Genomic DNA, 17,105 nt, shown 5'->3' on the forward strand with positions numbered 1-17,105 from the left:
GTGTGGCAGTTTCTCACTTCCTGAGCCGGACTGATGGTGGCGCCACTGAACTGATTGTTTCCTCCCAATTTAAATATTTTTGCTTCAAATGTTTTATAATCCATGAATTACAAAATGTTGAATTTTCTGATAAACCAGCTGAACATTAATTATTTTACAATATAGAGAAAAAGGAAGAAAACTTTGAAAAGTCATAAAACAAAGATGTAATAAAGTGAAAAGACATGAATAAATTAAAGTTGTAATTAAAAGTCGTAGAGCAGAGAGAACGTAATGACGCAAAGAAAATCACAAAGCAGAAAAAAAGATAATGAAGTTATAAAAACACAAAGTTTACCAGAATAATGTAACTTCATGAGAAATTTATCAGTTTACAAACCAGAACTTTAAATTTATGGAAAAACTTTAGGTTGGTTTTGATCTGGTATAATCTGCTAATCTGGTCAGATTATAAATCCTAATTACGTTGAAAAAATAAAAACAGGAATCAAGATTTTTGACGTGTATTTTATTAAAAATAACTTTCCAGAGATGCTGGGAGAAGATTTAAACCCAAACAGGAGAACATAGAACTAGAAGAGCTAGAACATGAACTGAGCCGATGCTGATGAAACAGGAAGTGCTTCTTTTGACTTCCTGCTGACCTCCATGTTTACACGGAGTCGCTCTTCAGAACCTGATCACCAGTTTGGACCTGAAAACAAGAACCAGTTCAAATGTTTCCAGAATGTTATCAGAAACAAACCAATAATTAATCACTTCATCGATATTTTACCATAAAAAGTTATAATTATTGTTCTGATAAAACTCATTTTTAAATAAATGCAAACTTCACAACAAACAAAAATAGAAAAAACATGAAAAAAAAAACTTTTGTCCATTTAATGTAAAAAATAGATATTTTCTGAGCTTTTATCATATATTTCTAATTTATTATGAAGAAAATAAATTGTTTAATGTTTTTTACAACAGTCAGTAAATATCAGACTAAGCTGTAATAGGTGTCCTGCAGAAGCCTGATTAAAAATGTTCAGTGTTGAATAAATTTGTTTTCAGAAATTAATTTGTTTTTTTGTCTCTTATTGCATCACATTAAATACAACAAAGTAAAATGTCAACATTTTACTCAAAGAAATGGTTCTATAAACATTATGGGATTTGAATTGTGAATGTCTAAAAAAATATTTATATAAAGCAATTCATTAGATTAATACAGATTAATCTTCAACTAATTCAGTGATCAATTAACTGCAAAAAAATGTAATTTAGTAAAAAAACATCTCAGAGCTGTAATTAAGCCAAAAACTATGAAATAAATAAATATTTTGCTTTGAAGATAAAAAATGTGAATCTGTTTCAGCCAAAACTCTCGAGTGGCCATTTTATCTTCATATTCACTAAAGAAATGTTATGTTACTGCATTTTGGGAAATAAAATGTTTATCTTCTAGTTTTAAAAAGTAATTTAATTTGTTTATTTGCATCTTTTAAATGTCTTAAGTGGCTACATTGAAAATCTGCTGAATTAACCGAATTATATCACCTAATTAATCCATTAACTAAGGTTAATATTCTGTCCAGTTCTATTTATCGGACCGATGAGTTAAAAAGACGAACATCGGCCGATACCGATACGTTGATGCCGATAAATCGTGTTTTAAGGTGGACTGTGCGTTACCTGCCGGGTTGCTGTGCAGGTTCTGCCTCTGGTTTCCGAAGTGATTATTTCTGTGCTGCGTTCCCATGTTGGGTCGGTGAAACGTTCCCCTCCTGGGTCCCTGCAGCACAACACAACCATGTTGGCGGATTTCTACTTCCTGTGAGCAGCGGCTGACTTCCTGTGCGCCTCACCGTGCCGCCGTCTCTCCTGCGGTTCTGCTCCGTGGGCCAGAACCCGTCCGGGTCCATCGGCGGCGTCAGGTCCGGCTCGCTGAAACAAACGGCGTTAACCGGGTGTTTTCACCCTGGTTACAGTTTTCCAGTATGAACTGACCACTGGGAGCGCTGGGAGAAGCTGCTGCCCTCGATGGTGACCTTGACCGCCTCCAGCTTCTCCTGACGCCGCCGCTCCAGGTCGTGCCGGAGGTCGCCTGGACCTCGCTGCGGCTGCTTGCTCACTTCCTGTCAGCGGACGAACCGTATTTAGAGACCAGTAACCGTCACCAGTCCAACCAGTTTCACCAGCTTCATCCCCACCTGCATGGATCCCAGTCTGAAGAAGAGCGGCTCATCATCCTCATCGTCCAGAATAGAGTCCATGTTCAGACTGAAGCCTCTGGAACCAGAACTAAAACGTTACGCTGTTCCATCAGCAGCCAGTACAGATCTGAACTGGAAGTGAGCCGCCGCCATCTTGGTAGGCAAACGCAGCAAAGCACAGCTGAACCACATGGCTTCCAGATGGAAAAAACTAAATATGCTGATGCTAATGACCAATGTGGATGAGAAATGTACATCAACAAAATGGCCGCCGTGGGGATCGACCCAGGAAACGGATAATGCCTCCGTTCTCCTACGATGACATGAAGAATGTTGACATGCAGGAGCTTCACAGCCTGAAATCCTCCGACACGCAAACGTCGTTTTTGTAAATGTCATGTATTCTCAGTTCATAGGTCCTTCTTAAGGGACCTATGAACTCTAACTGGCAGAGGACTTGTATCTACACATAGGCTACATGTCTGTCTTAGCTAGCAGATAAAAGCTACATTAGCTAAGCTACGTTTGCTAACTCACAGAAAGCACTGCAGTAAATATCGCTGATGTTTCTCTTAGTATTACACAGAGTTGAGTAGAGTACTCATGTTGTAATGTACTTGGAGCTAGTGCTAATCTTCTGGGTTGTTTATTGTTGTCATAGTGACTGCCCACCAAGATGGCTGTCAGCTACAAAGTTCCTGGAAGTGTGATGTCACAGAGGTCACATGACCCGACCTGTTGGAGCTGAACCTCTGGTGCAGCGTCAGCTCCTCCAGCTCGTCGTCAGCGTAGCCTCCTTTCTGAGGCGCGGAGAAGCGTTCGGTGAGAGTGACCCCGTCACCCCGGAAGTACTGCTCTGTGGAGACAGGAAGTGACACGTTAGACTCAGAACAACATGGACTTCACTGTAAGAAATATGTTAAAAACATAATTAAATGTAATTTGATTCGATGAAAGCAAAACCAAGAGCTTGGTCTGTTTTTAGAAGCAGTAGAAACCAAAACAGAAGAACAAAAAGGTTCAAAAGGTTCATTTTCCATTGAAAAGCAGCTTTTCCCCTAAATATTCAGGTTTTCTGGTCCTATGAAGATTTTAATGCACATTAACCTTTGACAAAGTGCACCAGCGTGATGATCTCCTGTGCAAAAGTCCCGGAGTGCGCGGCGTTCTCCCGGTACGTCCCTGAATGCTCCAGCAGGGGCAGGAAGTCGAGGCGCTGGCGGCCCACGTTGACCAGGTCCAGAGACAGCTGGCGGTCTGAGGAGTAGCAGAGCGCGCTGCCGGACGAGACGTCAGCACAACAGTGAGCCACTTACTCTACTCATTTAGATTCAAACTACTGTCAGCCTTAAAGGGGCAGAATTAGGAGACTTCCAGGCACTTCAGTGATAAAAATATATCAAATATGACTTAAAAGAAATTTGTAATGCCTTTAAATCGGGAATCTGTCTCTTTAACACCTCCTGCTCTTCCTGAAGCTCCGCCTCCAGGAAGCTTTAACATTTTTAGCTGCTCTGAAAAGCAGCAGATGTTTGCTAATTGCTGTTGGCTAGTCTGAAGGAGTTTCATCCCAAAGGCGGAGCTCGGTCCACCCAGGTGTTCTGCAGGTGAGTGGTTGCCATGGAGATCAAACTATCTCTCAAGCATGCATTAAGGAATTAAAACAGAAATCCATGTTTGTTCTTGAAAGACATTACAGCAGGATGTAAAGCTCAAAAAAGTTGATTTTATTTATACTGCCAATTTGAAAATCCACTAAAAATACATTTTAACATCTAAAATGTCTGAAAAACCAAAAAGTTTGCTTTTCTCAACAAAAACTACAGCTAAATGCTAATTATGAGGAATATTAAACGGTAAACTGAGCAGAAAGACTTTTACCTTACCCAATAAACTCACCTTTCCTCTCATGACTTCCACATGTAACTTTAGTCTCATGAGTCAAACTGAGGACCGGCTGCTAGTTTAACAGGCTAGCTAAACCAGCGTACAGGGGCTCTAAGGACAGGTACGGCTAACAGGTGAGTTCAGGTCTGGGTGAAAGTTCACACTTCTTTTAATATCTCATGTCGGCGTTCTGGTCCAGATTAATGGTTTTCCAGCCAAAATGAAGCTTCCCACTGCAGGATCAGGCTTCCTCATCATCATCTTCCTCTTCCTCCATGAGGAGGTTCTTCTGGATCGTCTCTCAGGTCCAGATTGTTTCCATTTCTTCATCATGTTGGATCCATTTCTTCTCCGAAAGCTTTTGACTGAAACACATCAGCAACATTATTCAACTTTAAGATGTTTGTTTCGTCTTCATTTCACTGGTTTCTGCAGAGATTTTGAGTTTTATCATGGAGAACTTCCACATTTTTCCCTGAGTTCGTTCTGGCAGGCGTGATTCTCACCACTTCGGTTAAAAACACAGACAGATGTTTCTTTAAGGATGAAAGGACGACTCCTCAACGCTTGATTAGCAGGCTGGAGTTCAGTCATCAGATACACAATAATTATCCATCCTTTGTTTTATCGTATTGATTGAAGATCTTTTCCCTTCAGATCCTGATTTTTCAGAAATCAACTGAAATCTCCTGATTTCAAACCAACTTTCTCCTTCAGAGAAACCAGAACAGATTATTTTCTGCTTCCTCGGTCGGGTTTGGATCATCGTTATTTTCCTGATCCCAGAGGATGAGGTGAACGTTTTCCAGTTAAAGTCCGTTTGGTTCCTCAGGGATTATCCTCATGGAGGATGCGCTATGATTGGTCAGATGACTGGTGAAGACGTTCCTTTATGTCCCAAGACGTGAATCTTAAATATCTTTCTTGAATAGTTTGTCATCTCAAGGAACTGTTTTGGAAGTGAAACATTGCATCACATCCTCACGCAAGAAACAAACTTTATGTGGAATTTCACAATTGAGAAGATCATCAGTTTAATGAGAAGCAGCTCGATGAATTGTTGATCTTTTACATTTAGTCCAAAACGATTCCAACTCAACCAAGAGGTCGTGTCAAAAGTCATTTGGAGAATCTCTGGTCTTTATGTCCGTTGGTCTGATCTTTTCTTCTTCATCCATTATATGTGTGTTTTGTCTGGGGTTATATTTATGTATGAATAAAAATGTTCTTTTGCTCATGTTAAATTCAAGAGATGCCTAAATTAAAAAAAAAAAAATCCAGCAGTTTGGATCGTTTATGATGCGTCATCCAGGCGTATGAAGGAAGAACGATCGGCCATGTTAGGCGTTTTGTTAATGGATCCTTCGTCACTTTGAGAAAACTTAAAAATGAATCAGGCAGAATTTCTGTGATCTGCTTCTGTCCCGTTTGGACGTTAAATTGTTAAAAATGAAACTTCTTGCCTTAGATGATTGGTTCCCATTTGATTTCCACCGTTTTGCTTCTTGTGATCGTCCAGCTTTAGGTTTCTTCTCATCAGTTTTTCAATCAGTGTGACTTTAAAAGCCTGAATCCCAGAACTTCCTGTTAGAACAGGTTTGACTTTCAGCAGCAGCCAATCAGGTTCCTGCAGCTTTGCTGGGAATCTCATGTTCAACGTGAGAGAAACCGAAGCAGGAGACCACAGAGGCCGACATGTTTCCAGGTCCAGCTTCCAGAAAGAGAAGATCTCCAGGTTTCTTTGCAACAGAACCAAGTTCCTGGTTCCTGATCTCCAACCTGAACATCATGAGACCATTTATGGTCAGTGAGGATTAAATCCTGGTTTATGGAACTGGAGCGCCGCAGGAATCGTCCGCTTCCTGTTCTTCCATCTTATAAGGGAGAAATAAACACTTCCTCAGCCAGACTTGGTTTCTCGATCGTTGGCTGAAAGATGTTTTTATGATCTAAAGCACTTGTTGCTGAAATGTGTTAAAAAAAAAAAGAAACTTGACTGATTGAATGACATCAACTTTGAAGTGAAGCTTTCCGCCATGTTGGTGAACATCAGAGCAGAACGAATCGTCTTCCAGTAGAATTTAATCCAGATTTAAAAAATGAAACAGCAAAGCATAAAATAAAAAATCCAGTAGATAATCTCAGGTTAGCTGAGCGAACACTTTGAATCGGACATGATTCCTGTAAAAAGGACAAAGTCTCGTCCACGTTGACCGGTACCGGTCCTTTCCTCAAACTTTCACAAGTTCTTGAGGTTTTGAACTTCAGAAGGTTTTATTGCAGAAGACATTTTGTATTTTCTTTTTGTTAAAACTTGAAGCTTTCCAATATTATTCCTCATGGATCCAGTTGGGACCAGTGGGACGAACTGGGGCTTTACGAGACATTGTGGCGCTACAGTCGGACTCTGCCATGACAACGTCTGGGATTAATCCAGATGAACTCACTGTTCCTCACTTCCAGATGAAAAACACACAAAAGACGAGTTCAATGCCATCTCCACTTCCTCTTTGTCTCCATCTTGTTTTGAGAGAAAAGGACGATGAAGGCAAAGATGCAGAGGAATAAATGGGGTAAGTTGCATTCGGCTTCATCTTGACCAATCCCTTCCTTTCATCCTCCATCTTGTCCTTGTTTTTGAAAACAAGTAAATGTGAACTTTCACCTCTCACCCCAGGTTGACCTGCATTTAGCTCCATCTTGACCAATCTCCTGTTTCGTCGTCCATCTTGTTGAGACAAAAGGACGATGAAGTCAAAGATCCACACAGAGGAATAACTTGGGTGAGTTACGTTCACCTCCATCTTGACTCCATCCACGGATGTTCGGATTATTCGTCCATCCATGTTTGTTTTGAGAAAAAGTAAGTGTGAACTTTCACCCCTCACCCCGGGTTCAGCTCCATTCCTTCCTTTTCGTCGACCATCTTGCGTTTGTTTAAAGTCGAAGATGCACACAGAGGACTAACTCGGGTAAGTTGCGCTCAGCTCCATCTTGATCAATCTCTTCCTCTTCGTACTCCGAGTTGGGTTTGTTTATCAGAAAAAATAAGTGTGAACTTTCACCCCTGACCCCTGGTTGACCTCTTACCTGCTCTTGTTAACGGGTCGACTCATGTCCACCTTGATGGTGAGCGTTTCCTCTGTTATGACTGCCGCGCCATCGTTTTGAGGCTCGTTCCATCCCCTTTTGGCCGACGGCGGCCGTTCTGGTCGTTCGTTTGGGTCCAGGCTTTGGGAGCGGCTGCGTCTCCATGGCGACAGGGCGTCTCGGTCCTCCCAGCCGGGTTCGTCGTCCCTGAAGGGGGGGCAGTCACGCCTCTGCTCAGCCTGTGGGAGGTCCGCGTACCGCGGCTGGTACCTGTGGGTCCGGTCCGTCCCCTGGGACCGTGGTTGTACCGCCCTCGCCCCCTCCAACGCTGGTTTCCCTGGTTTCCATATCTGTGAGAGTCAGGACTCCTCCTGCTCGGCTCCTGACAGTCAGATTCCCGTGAGTCTTCGTGGAAATGTGGGCGGCGGGCGCCATCTTCCCTCCTGAAATGCTCCGGCGGACTTGGCGGCCGCTCAAAGCTAGCGTCATGATCAAACCGATTCCCGTTGGCCTCCATGCCAAGGTCTCTGGGAAACCGCCCCGCGTCCCGGCGGGGAAAGCTGCCCCGACTGCGTCCTCTAAACCCACCTCTGGGTCTGTCCACAGAGTAACCACGGCCCCCAAAGTCCTCAATCTCCTCTTCCTCCCTGAACCTGTGGTGGCATAAGAGGAGGTGACACGGTTCAAACATGGAGACACAGTGACAGGAAGATTCATACATTACTTCATACAGAAACGGGTTAAAAAGTAAATCATGCAATGACTCCTAGCTCTGCTACTCGTTAGTGAAGCTAACAGGATTCGAGACAGTGAGGAATCTCCAGTTACAGAGGGAAAGGTGAGAATCCTTTGAAATCTTGATTTTCCAGATTTTGCTCCCAGATTTACCCCGGGTGATCAGCGGCGCCGTCCGTTTGTCGCCATGGTCGTTTGAAAAGCGGGTTCCTGTCGTAGTGTCTGTTCTGCTGCTGAGGGAACCGCCCTCCTTTCTCCAGGTCTGCCCTCATACCGGGGCTGAAGCCTCTGAACCCGCCCTGATCCCGGCCCGCATCCTCCCTCCTCCAGCCCGGCCCCGCCTTCCTCTGCCGCTGGTCCAACCGCGAATTGGGCGATAAGCCCGGCAGCAGCGGCGGAGGCCCATCCCCTCTGTCTTCAAACCTCTGAAAGTCGTCAAACCGTTCGTCCCGCGGGGAAAACTGCAGTTCTCAAAACGCATGTCGTCACGGTGAAGCGACGCCCCCCAGTGGTCGAACTCGTCGTGGTCCGGGTGTCGCAGGTGCCCGAAGTGAAGCTCGTCTCGGTACGGAGATCTTCTCGGGTCATCTCGGTACCGGTCCTCCCTGTAGGGCCCCCTATAGTCATCCGGACCCTCTCTGGGGTGGCGGCCCCTGTCCCGAGGATTCCCGTCCAGTTCCGCGATTACTTTCCGGGATCAAAGTCCGGTTCCTCCCAGGGAAATCTCCTGAAACAGGAAGCAAACAAACGTCATCTAATGAGGCAAAATAAGAAAAGTGGAATAAATGTTGCAGTTTTACAGGAATTAACTGGAGTTAAGAACCTGAGTGAAGTTACCCCACCTACTGCAAATTCATCAAAACTGGTTTGTTTGTGCAGTAAAAGTAAGGACACACTAATTTACCATTAATTTTCTTAATTCCTTAAACCTCTGCGGCACAAAAGAATGTTTAACTGAACAAATGAAGCACAAACATTTGAGCCCAATTGTATAAAATTTGTGTCGATTTAAATTTAAATTTGTGGTGATACAGACAAAGATATTAACTTTCAGTGATATATTCTGAGGAAAAGCAGCACAAACTAAAACAGGTGCAGCACAAACTAAAACAGGTGCAGCACAAACTAAAACAGTGCAGCACAAACCTTTCACACCAGTTTCGTTAGATCTGAATTGGTGGGTAACTTCACTCCGGTAGATAAAATACCTGTAATGCGGAGATCTGGACCTCGGTCTGGACATGTTTCCAACCTGAACGGGAAACATGCGATCTGATTTTACACTTTTACATTCAGACACATGTTTACTCAGTTCATGTAACGCGTTTATTTCAGAAAGTATTTACATTTAAATAATGGTACATTTGAATTAAAGGAAAAGTCATTAGCTGCGTTTCCACTGGTCATATTTGTTTGTTTTTAAAATAAATTAGCTCCATGGAAACACGCCAATTTCGAAATAAAAAGTTTTCACAATGCTTGTAGTTTAGCTTTAGCTTGTATTATGGTTTTATTTTGTTAGCTTTCCGCTAGTGAAAAATCTAAAATATGAATAATTGAAGAAGTAATTTATAACTAATGCAGTTAAAATACCCTGCGATACCAACAAACATGCGGTTCAGCTTGTTACCAGAGAATAAAATACACATTAAACTAAATTAGCCTTGCTAGCCTTAGCCTCTTAGCTAGATAGCAGCTGTCTTTCGCTTACCTTTAATCACGAGACACGGAAAGCTGCGAGGCTAACGCTACGTGATATGCAGACAAACAAACCGAAAACAAAGTTATAACAGCCAATAAATTAAGAAGATACCCCCTTGTTTAATAACAATTCGCATAACCTCACTAAATAGGTCGAATATTCTGTTTAGCATTGCATGGAAATGGCTGCACGGCCATCAATAACAAACCGCGGAGACCAGCGAGGCCGCACCCGTACGGAACTTCCGGCGAGGCCTTTTCAAAATAAAACGAACCGTGTAAAATTATATTTTTTGTGTTTGTTCTAATATTTTATGAACTGATTTTTTCAGTGGTTGATGAATATAGATACTCTGAATTATTTCTCTTAACCATTATTTTATAATAAGTTGCAATATTCTACATTCTTGAATTTCTTTGCAACATATTTTCGAGTTGATCAAATAAACTTCTTGTTTATGTTTATCTTGGCCAAATTTAGATTAATAATAATCTCAGAGTCTGTTGCTATGTTTAAAGTCAAAGTTATAAAATTAAATAGGATTTTTACATAAACACCTTACTAAATTTTAAATATGAATAACTTCCGGTTTTGTGTTTAATCCTTTTATTTTTGTTATTTATATATATATTTTAATTTATCGCACTGCAGCTTCACAATAAAAGAAGTTGTAACGGAGTTTCTGCAGCCCCTTGATAGAAACACAAGGCATGTTTATTTTGTAAATAAGTAGGAATATGTTTTCAATATTTTGAAAGAGAAACTGCGCATTTGTTTTATCCCATACTAAACTTTAATTGTTTTTAGGTTATAGTAGCTATTATGACTTGTGTTCCATAATTTGAGCTCTTGAAAAAATAATGGCTCAAATAAATCAACTCAGACTGTAAGGAAGGAAATTAAATGAATTTTACTGTCAGTCGTTTAAAGAAAGACAGACGCCTGATGATAAGTAAGAAAAAACTCCCAGTTTAACATTCCAGAAAATCATTTTATTCTGTGGAAATGTTTGATCTCACAGGTTTGAAAGACAACAAAAGAAACCTGCTCCTGTTTATGTCATCGCTCCTTCTGGGAATTACCCGCCTTTACTTCCCTGTCAGCAACAGAAATGATCATGAATGTTTTTTTATTCACAAAATAAACACGAATCACATTTATAAACTTCTTAATTTATTTTAACATTCAGTTCAAAGATTTTAACAATTCAACTGGATAAATTGAAGACAATTGTCAACAAAACAAAGAAAAAAACTGCAGCGTTCCTTACGCTTGATGGAGAGGAACAGAGGAAGACAGATTTGTTTCAGTTTGGACATTTAGTGTTTTGTCACAGCGACGCACAAACTCTGATTTCTTCTTGGAGAAACTTTAAGCAGAAGGAGATGAAATGTTGTTTTAGTTTGTGGGGCTTTTTGTCTGTTTTATCACTTCAGTTTTCTGTTGTGAATCCAAACAAGAAGCCAAATGTCCAGGAGACGTTATGATTGGAGGATTGTTCCCAATACAAGAGAGCATCAGCTAACAGGGCAGTGTATTTTGTATCTTTATTCATAAAGTTTGTCTTTTCCCTGCAGATGTAGTTTAGATAATGTAAATTTCATTTTATTTGGTTTAAAAAACACAAAATTGGTCTTAAGGTGATCAATAAGGAATCTGGTTGTGGATTAAGTTTAAGTATTTTTGATTCATAAATAAATAAATCTTCTTTTTAGAACATTTGCAGATTGAGTTTTACAGCTGCAGAGAAAATGATTAATACTTCAGAAGTGATTTTTGATTTATGTGATAAAAGTGTTGCAAATAAATGCAGCCAGCTCACTGAAGGAAATGGTTTGATGACGTTTATTGTTCTTTTTCAGCAAGTATCCATGCACCACATCTACAACAATATATTCCACCAAGCTGCAGTGTCACAGAGTTTAATTATTAGGATAAATGCTAAGTCCTTTATGTTTATACATGGGGACCAACTGGTTTCAATGATGTGCAAATTTATGGAGAAAGACGAGCCGAAAGTGAGAGAAATGTTAATAAATGCACTGAAACTCAAAAGTAAAGGCTGTTTTCTCTCCAACACAGAGCTGTACATCCCAGTCTGTTCAAATCCTTAGGAATAAATAATGGGTTTTAAAGAAAACATCATAATTATCCATCTTTTAAAGTCTGAGTTTGCTGGTAAATAATTAAAGTCAGTTGTAGGTTCAGATTATTGGTTTCTGGATTATTGCAGAAACTATCAGTGAGATGATGCACAGAGGTTTCAAGGCCTCAGGTGACGGGCTGTGAGGTGCAGATGTGAAACGTAACTACCGTCTGCGTGCGCCAGAAACTGCAGCTTGTGTGGTTACAGTCAGTGCCAGACAATTACACTTTACATCTTCATCCTGCAGGAAAAAACACAAAACACGGAGCTGTTTCTCCCTCCGTTTCCCCTGCAGGTGGAACGAGAAGCAGCGAAACCAAAGCTACAGGCTACGTGTTAGCATGTCTATATGACCGTCTGCTGGGAGATTCTCCACTGACCCGGCAAATCAGGGCCAACAAAGACAGAAACAAGAGGGAGTTTCTACTAAAAACTCACAAATTTTGAGAATAATTTCAGAAATTTTCTACAAAAAAACACAGAAATTTTAGAGTTTGAAAAAATGAGCAAAAAAAAAAAACTCAGAAATTTTGAGAATCTCAGAAATTTTCTTGGAAAAGAAAAAACAAGAATATTTCTGAGTTCGAAAAGTTGAAAATTTGCAAGAAAAAACAAACAAAAAATTTAATCAATGTCAGAAACTTTTTAGCAGAAACAGAAATTTCAGAGTTTCAACAACTGAAATTTCCAAATTTTTTCTAGCAAATTTGCAACTTTTTGAATTCAGAAACTTCCCTTTTTTTCTGGAAAATTTCTGAGATCAACCTAAAAGTTTCTGAGTTTAATGTGGAAAATTTTTACATTTCAAGCTCAAACATTTCCTCGTCTTTTCTAGAAATTTTCTGATATTTTTTGGTGTAAATTTATCCTTTATTTTCCGTCTGCTGTGGCCCAAAGTCGCCGTCGTCCTCTGCAGACTGGGGTGCGTCTGCCAGCAGGTTGAAGGTAAACACCGTCAGAAACACCGACGCTCTGCGGAACGACACGGCCGGCTAGTCCGGCTCGGAGATGCTACACGTCGGAGCGGCTCTCTGCTGATCGTCCTGCAGTCGGATCTATTTACAACGTTTGGAGAAGCTTCATCAGAACCTCTGATTTATGGATGAGCAATTGCAGTTTTAACACCAGAACCTTCACACGTTCATGTCATAAATACGTTGCTGAGCAGGCAGAAGAGTTTGCTGTAGTCAGAAACATAAACTTGACATTCTTAGCATGTTTCTGGGAGTTGGACTTCCCCGTCTGCTCCGGTGCGGTTCAGAAACACGGATGAAAGATCAGATGCTAAACTTTGTTTCTGGTGCGAAGGATGACTACTGTTGCAGAGGGAGGTGGCTGTGTTTGCTCCTGTTGTAGCTCCTGAAACGAAACGCAAAGACAAAACCAGGAGCTGAAAACAGAATTTAAACATCTGGACCAGATTCTGAAAATGATTCACTTTCCTACAGCAAAATTCAAGTATTTCTAGGAAAGTTTTCAAACTTCTCCAACACTGTGAGATAAAAACAGTTTAAACAGTTTATTACTGTTATTAATGATTAATCGTGTCTAATTACATTTAATCACAATGAATCCGATTAATTGTGATTAAAATAACAACTAATTTAGTAATCGATTAATCGTTAATTCCAACAACACAAAATTTACCAAGTAATTTTTAGTTTCTAGTATTAATATAAGTAGCTTTTCAGAAAGATATAGGAACTTTTTTTAAAGTCAATAATTCCTTAATATTAATTAAAAAAAAACTACTAGATTATTTAACTTATAACATTTTCCCCATTTTACAGGTGAAATAATCTGCCAGTTGAACTAATACTTTTTAAAATCAATATTAAAGAATTACTGACTCAAAAAGCTCCTATATTTCGCTGTAAAGTTATTTGCATGTTAGTTTTGCCTTGTTTAATGTAATGGAAACTAGACCAAAAATACTTGATAGGATTTTGTTTTCACAATAAATTTGTATTTCAGTATTTGTGTCTGTTTTAAAAACAAAGCATTTTAATTTAATTCAGCTGTTTTTCTATGGGCCGATACAAAACTTCTGATATCGATATCGAAGTGAAAGGATTGGATCGGTGCGTCTCCATTTTACACAGACGTCACACACTTTCCCTGAGAAGTGCTTCAAACTGAGCCTGAACTGTTGTGGAGGACTTCCAGAACCGGTACCGGTGTCAGATGTCCAGTTTGCTCGGCCCAACGCTGTGGATGAGCTGCGCGGACTCGGAGGCGGCGCTGTACGCCTGGATCAGCAGGTTCTTGTTGAGGTCTCCCACGCCGCTGCCGGCCTGCAGCCTGGGGTACGGCGGCGTGTCGGCTCCAGGGCGCCCCCGCCCCGGGGCGTCCAGGTCCATGGGCTGGTCGGCCGGGTAGCCGTCGGGCCCCTCGGCCACCGGGGAGAACTCCTGGGCGCTGGCCTGCTCGTCCCTGGAGACGGGACTGATGGAAACAGACGGAGAACTTACAGGACAACGACGACAGAGAGACACAACATTTAGTTCAACACCGGGACTCGCTTCAGGTAATCAGTAAGTCAAAGCAACGCTGATGCTCAAGTAGCAACCGCAGCTTCTTTACTTCATTAACTTTAGGCCTCCACAATAACAGATTATACTGGACGATAAATTGTCTCAGAAGTTACTGCGATAAACGACAACATTGTTGTCTTGAGACCAGTTCCAATAATATAATAAAACACATTCTCAAAGATGAATAAACTTTACATCCTAATGAATATTTAACTCTCAGTTGGGACCAAAACACAAAGCTGAACTTTTTATCATCCAGTTTTGTTAAGGAGAGAAAAGAGAAACAATAAATCATGCAAATGGAAATTATTGAGCTCGTTTTAATTTTCCATGCAGTTGATTGATTTATATGTTATTGTGACAGGAGAAATAACCAAGATAATCAGTACTTTCTATAACAAAATATGACCAAATATTTTTTAGTGTAAATATCTTGAAATAAAACAAAACTAACTCACATTGTTTCTTTTAGTTTTATTATCAGATTCAGGTTCAGTTTACTTCGCAGTTTGCTGTTTGTGTTTTCAAATTTTATTCAGAAACCACAACACTTTAAATTTTAATTCACATTTAAAGCAAAAACACAAATAAAACCTTAAAAATAACAACATTTTCTTCCATTTTTATAGTTATTTGAAACAGTGAAGCTAACTTTACGGGTTCTGTGTCTGTTTTAGGCAGTGCTGTCATTCACCTCTCTGCAGTTTGAGCAGAAACGTTTGTGGGTTTACCTGACGTCCATGGACTGGACTCCATCAGAAAGCTCGTCCACAAAGCTTTTGTTCTCCAGGGGGCCCAGCATGATGATGGGGGCTTCAGCCGGAGCGTCTTCCTCTGAGGCGCCTACAGCTTCAGCTTTAGCATCACACGCTGTAAGAAAACAATAAAATAACAGGGAATAAATATCCTTATTGATGTCAGGTTGAGTTCAGCAGCTTTTATGCGAACAGGAATAAAAATCAGTCAGAGGAAATGAAACCAGCAGAGAAAAAATGATGAATATTGCAGCAGTGAAGCATGAGGGAGAGGCTTTAAATCTGCACTGATCATCATTTCCTCCTGCATCGCCGAGATAAGGTCAGGAACACTGCTGTTCCACCTGCCTGCGATAGGGGGCGATGTTTCTCTGTTCATCTAACTGCTGAGTCACACTGCAGACTAAAACTCTCAGGAGGAAAATATCACAGAAAAGCAGCTCAGGAAATCCTGAACATGTATCTAATGACGGAAGGGAAGCAGAAATAAACTGTGCAGATTGTGGGATTAATTTTGCTCCTTCATCATGTGAAGTTTTACTGTTTCAGTCATTTATTTCACATTTCCTTTGGCATCCAGGCCAGACTTGGATCTGGGTGTCTGGTTCGTCAGCCAGACACCCTGACGCTTCCCAGATTAAAACTTTAACTTTTTGTTCTTTCAGGGGCTTATAAAGTTTTTTCACCAAAATGGCAACATTTGTTCTATTTTCACAAACCAAAACCTTGGAAACCCGTTCCCCTCCTCGCCTGTGGGGGCGCTGGACCAAAAACCCCGAAAGGAAACGACACAAAAACCTCTGAATGAGACACTGAGCGTAACTTTCTTCATGAAATGTAAACAAAATCGGAGGCGTCAGATCTTAGCCGTTGGAGGATTTATCTTTGTCTTTGGTAAAAACCGCGAGCCATTTGTCGCTAGCACTAGGCTAATGCTTTTGTACTGGCTGTATTTACCCAGAATGCCCTATGTTGTAGTTAATTTCCTGCTTTTGGAGTGTTTCCCAAAAAGTCAGATTCTGCCACATCTTATTGGCCAAAAACATGAAAACAAACTGATACACATTGATTTAATATCAGCTACGAAACGTTTGGTTGAGTGAATATTTACCCGACGCTCCAGATGGAGGATCCACTTCGCTCTTCCTCGTTCTCTTCATAATCTCTTCAATTCTCTGTCAAACAGATTCAACACAATTAGGGCTGAAACGACCAAGCAGATTAATCAATTATTGTAATAATTAGTCATTGATTAATCAATTATACAGACTCCAAAGAGGTCATATGCAGAAACACAGTGAGAGCAGAAACTATATATAATTTGTATCATTTGAACAAGAAGACCGTTTTTATTCTGGTAACCTATTGAGGACAGAGGAGGACCGGTGTGATTTGGACACGATCTGGTCCAGTGATGGAGCCGCTGTCTGGCTGAAGGAGGAAGCAAAGCGGAGACGTTTGGTACCTTCTTCCTCTGCTGCCTCTCCTGCTCCTCCTGCATGTGCAGCAGCTCCCTCTCCTGCCTCTTCCTCTCAGCCTCCCTCTGCGCCCGCAGGAAGGCCTCCTCCCGCTGGAAGACACGCAGTCGCTCACCTTAAGCAGCTGAAACCTCATATTTACATCCTCTGAATAAAATCACACTGTTTTTTCTCACTCTCTGAATCAGACCAAATGTTTCCTGTTTTATGTTAGTTAGGGTCACAAAAATTAGTCATATTCTCTAAAAGCCAAAAAACCTGCTAGAAATATATCCAATTAAATTTAGAACAAAATATAATAAGCTTTAATCGCCAATATAGTGGACAGAATGAATTTCACTCACAATTTATATGGACTCCAAGTATAAATATATCAACTTTAGAGCATAAAGTTTAAACATTTTACCTTTAAATTACTGGGCAAGTCACAAAATTCATTGAATTAAAAATTCAGGATGTCAGTTTTGTTTGCCAAATTTTCATTGTTCTTGACTTGTGGCCAGAGGGCCAAACAAAGTCATTTCATGGGCCACATGTGGCCCTCAGGCCACAGATCGGAAACTGTGGGTTTAATGGAAAT

At 40.8% G+C, this 17,105-nt stretch overlaps 1 protein-coding gene and 1 pseudogene across 1 annotated transcript; both read right to left on the reverse strand.

Moving 5' to 3' along the window:
• Window positions 1-487: 487 nt before the first annotated feature.
• On the reverse strand, window positions 488-9,239 carry LOC129354376 (BCLAF1 and THRAP3 family member 3-like). The gene is given in 13 exon segments (XM_055023860.1): window positions 488-694; window positions 1,678-1,777; window positions 1,851-1,929; window positions 1,993-2,120; window positions 2,196-2,274; window positions 2,934-3,054; window positions 3,306-3,475; window positions 7,176-7,452; window positions 7,455-7,828; window positions 8,064-8,376; window positions 8,379-8,603; window positions 8,606-8,637; window positions 9,119-9,239. Coding segments are annotated over 13 exon segments (1,971 nt in total). The 5' UTR covers window positions 9,178-9,239; the 3' UTR covers window positions 488-680.
• A 2,200-nt stretch (window positions 9,240-11,439) lies between these two features.
• The window catches only part of LOC129354378 (MAP7 domain-containing protein 2-like), a 33,073-nt pseudogene continuing 27,407 nt past the window's right edge, over window positions 11,440-17,105 (reverse strand).

This window comes from Poeciliopsis prolifica, unplaced genomic scaffold, assembly GCF_027474105.1.
Source record: "Poeciliopsis prolifica strain line A6 unplaced genomic scaffold, Auburn_PproV2 SCAFFOLD109, whole genome shotgun sequence".
Classification (NCBI taxonomy): Eukaryota; Metazoa; Chordata; class Actinopteri; order Cyprinodontiformes; family Poeciliidae; genus Poeciliopsis; species Poeciliopsis prolifica.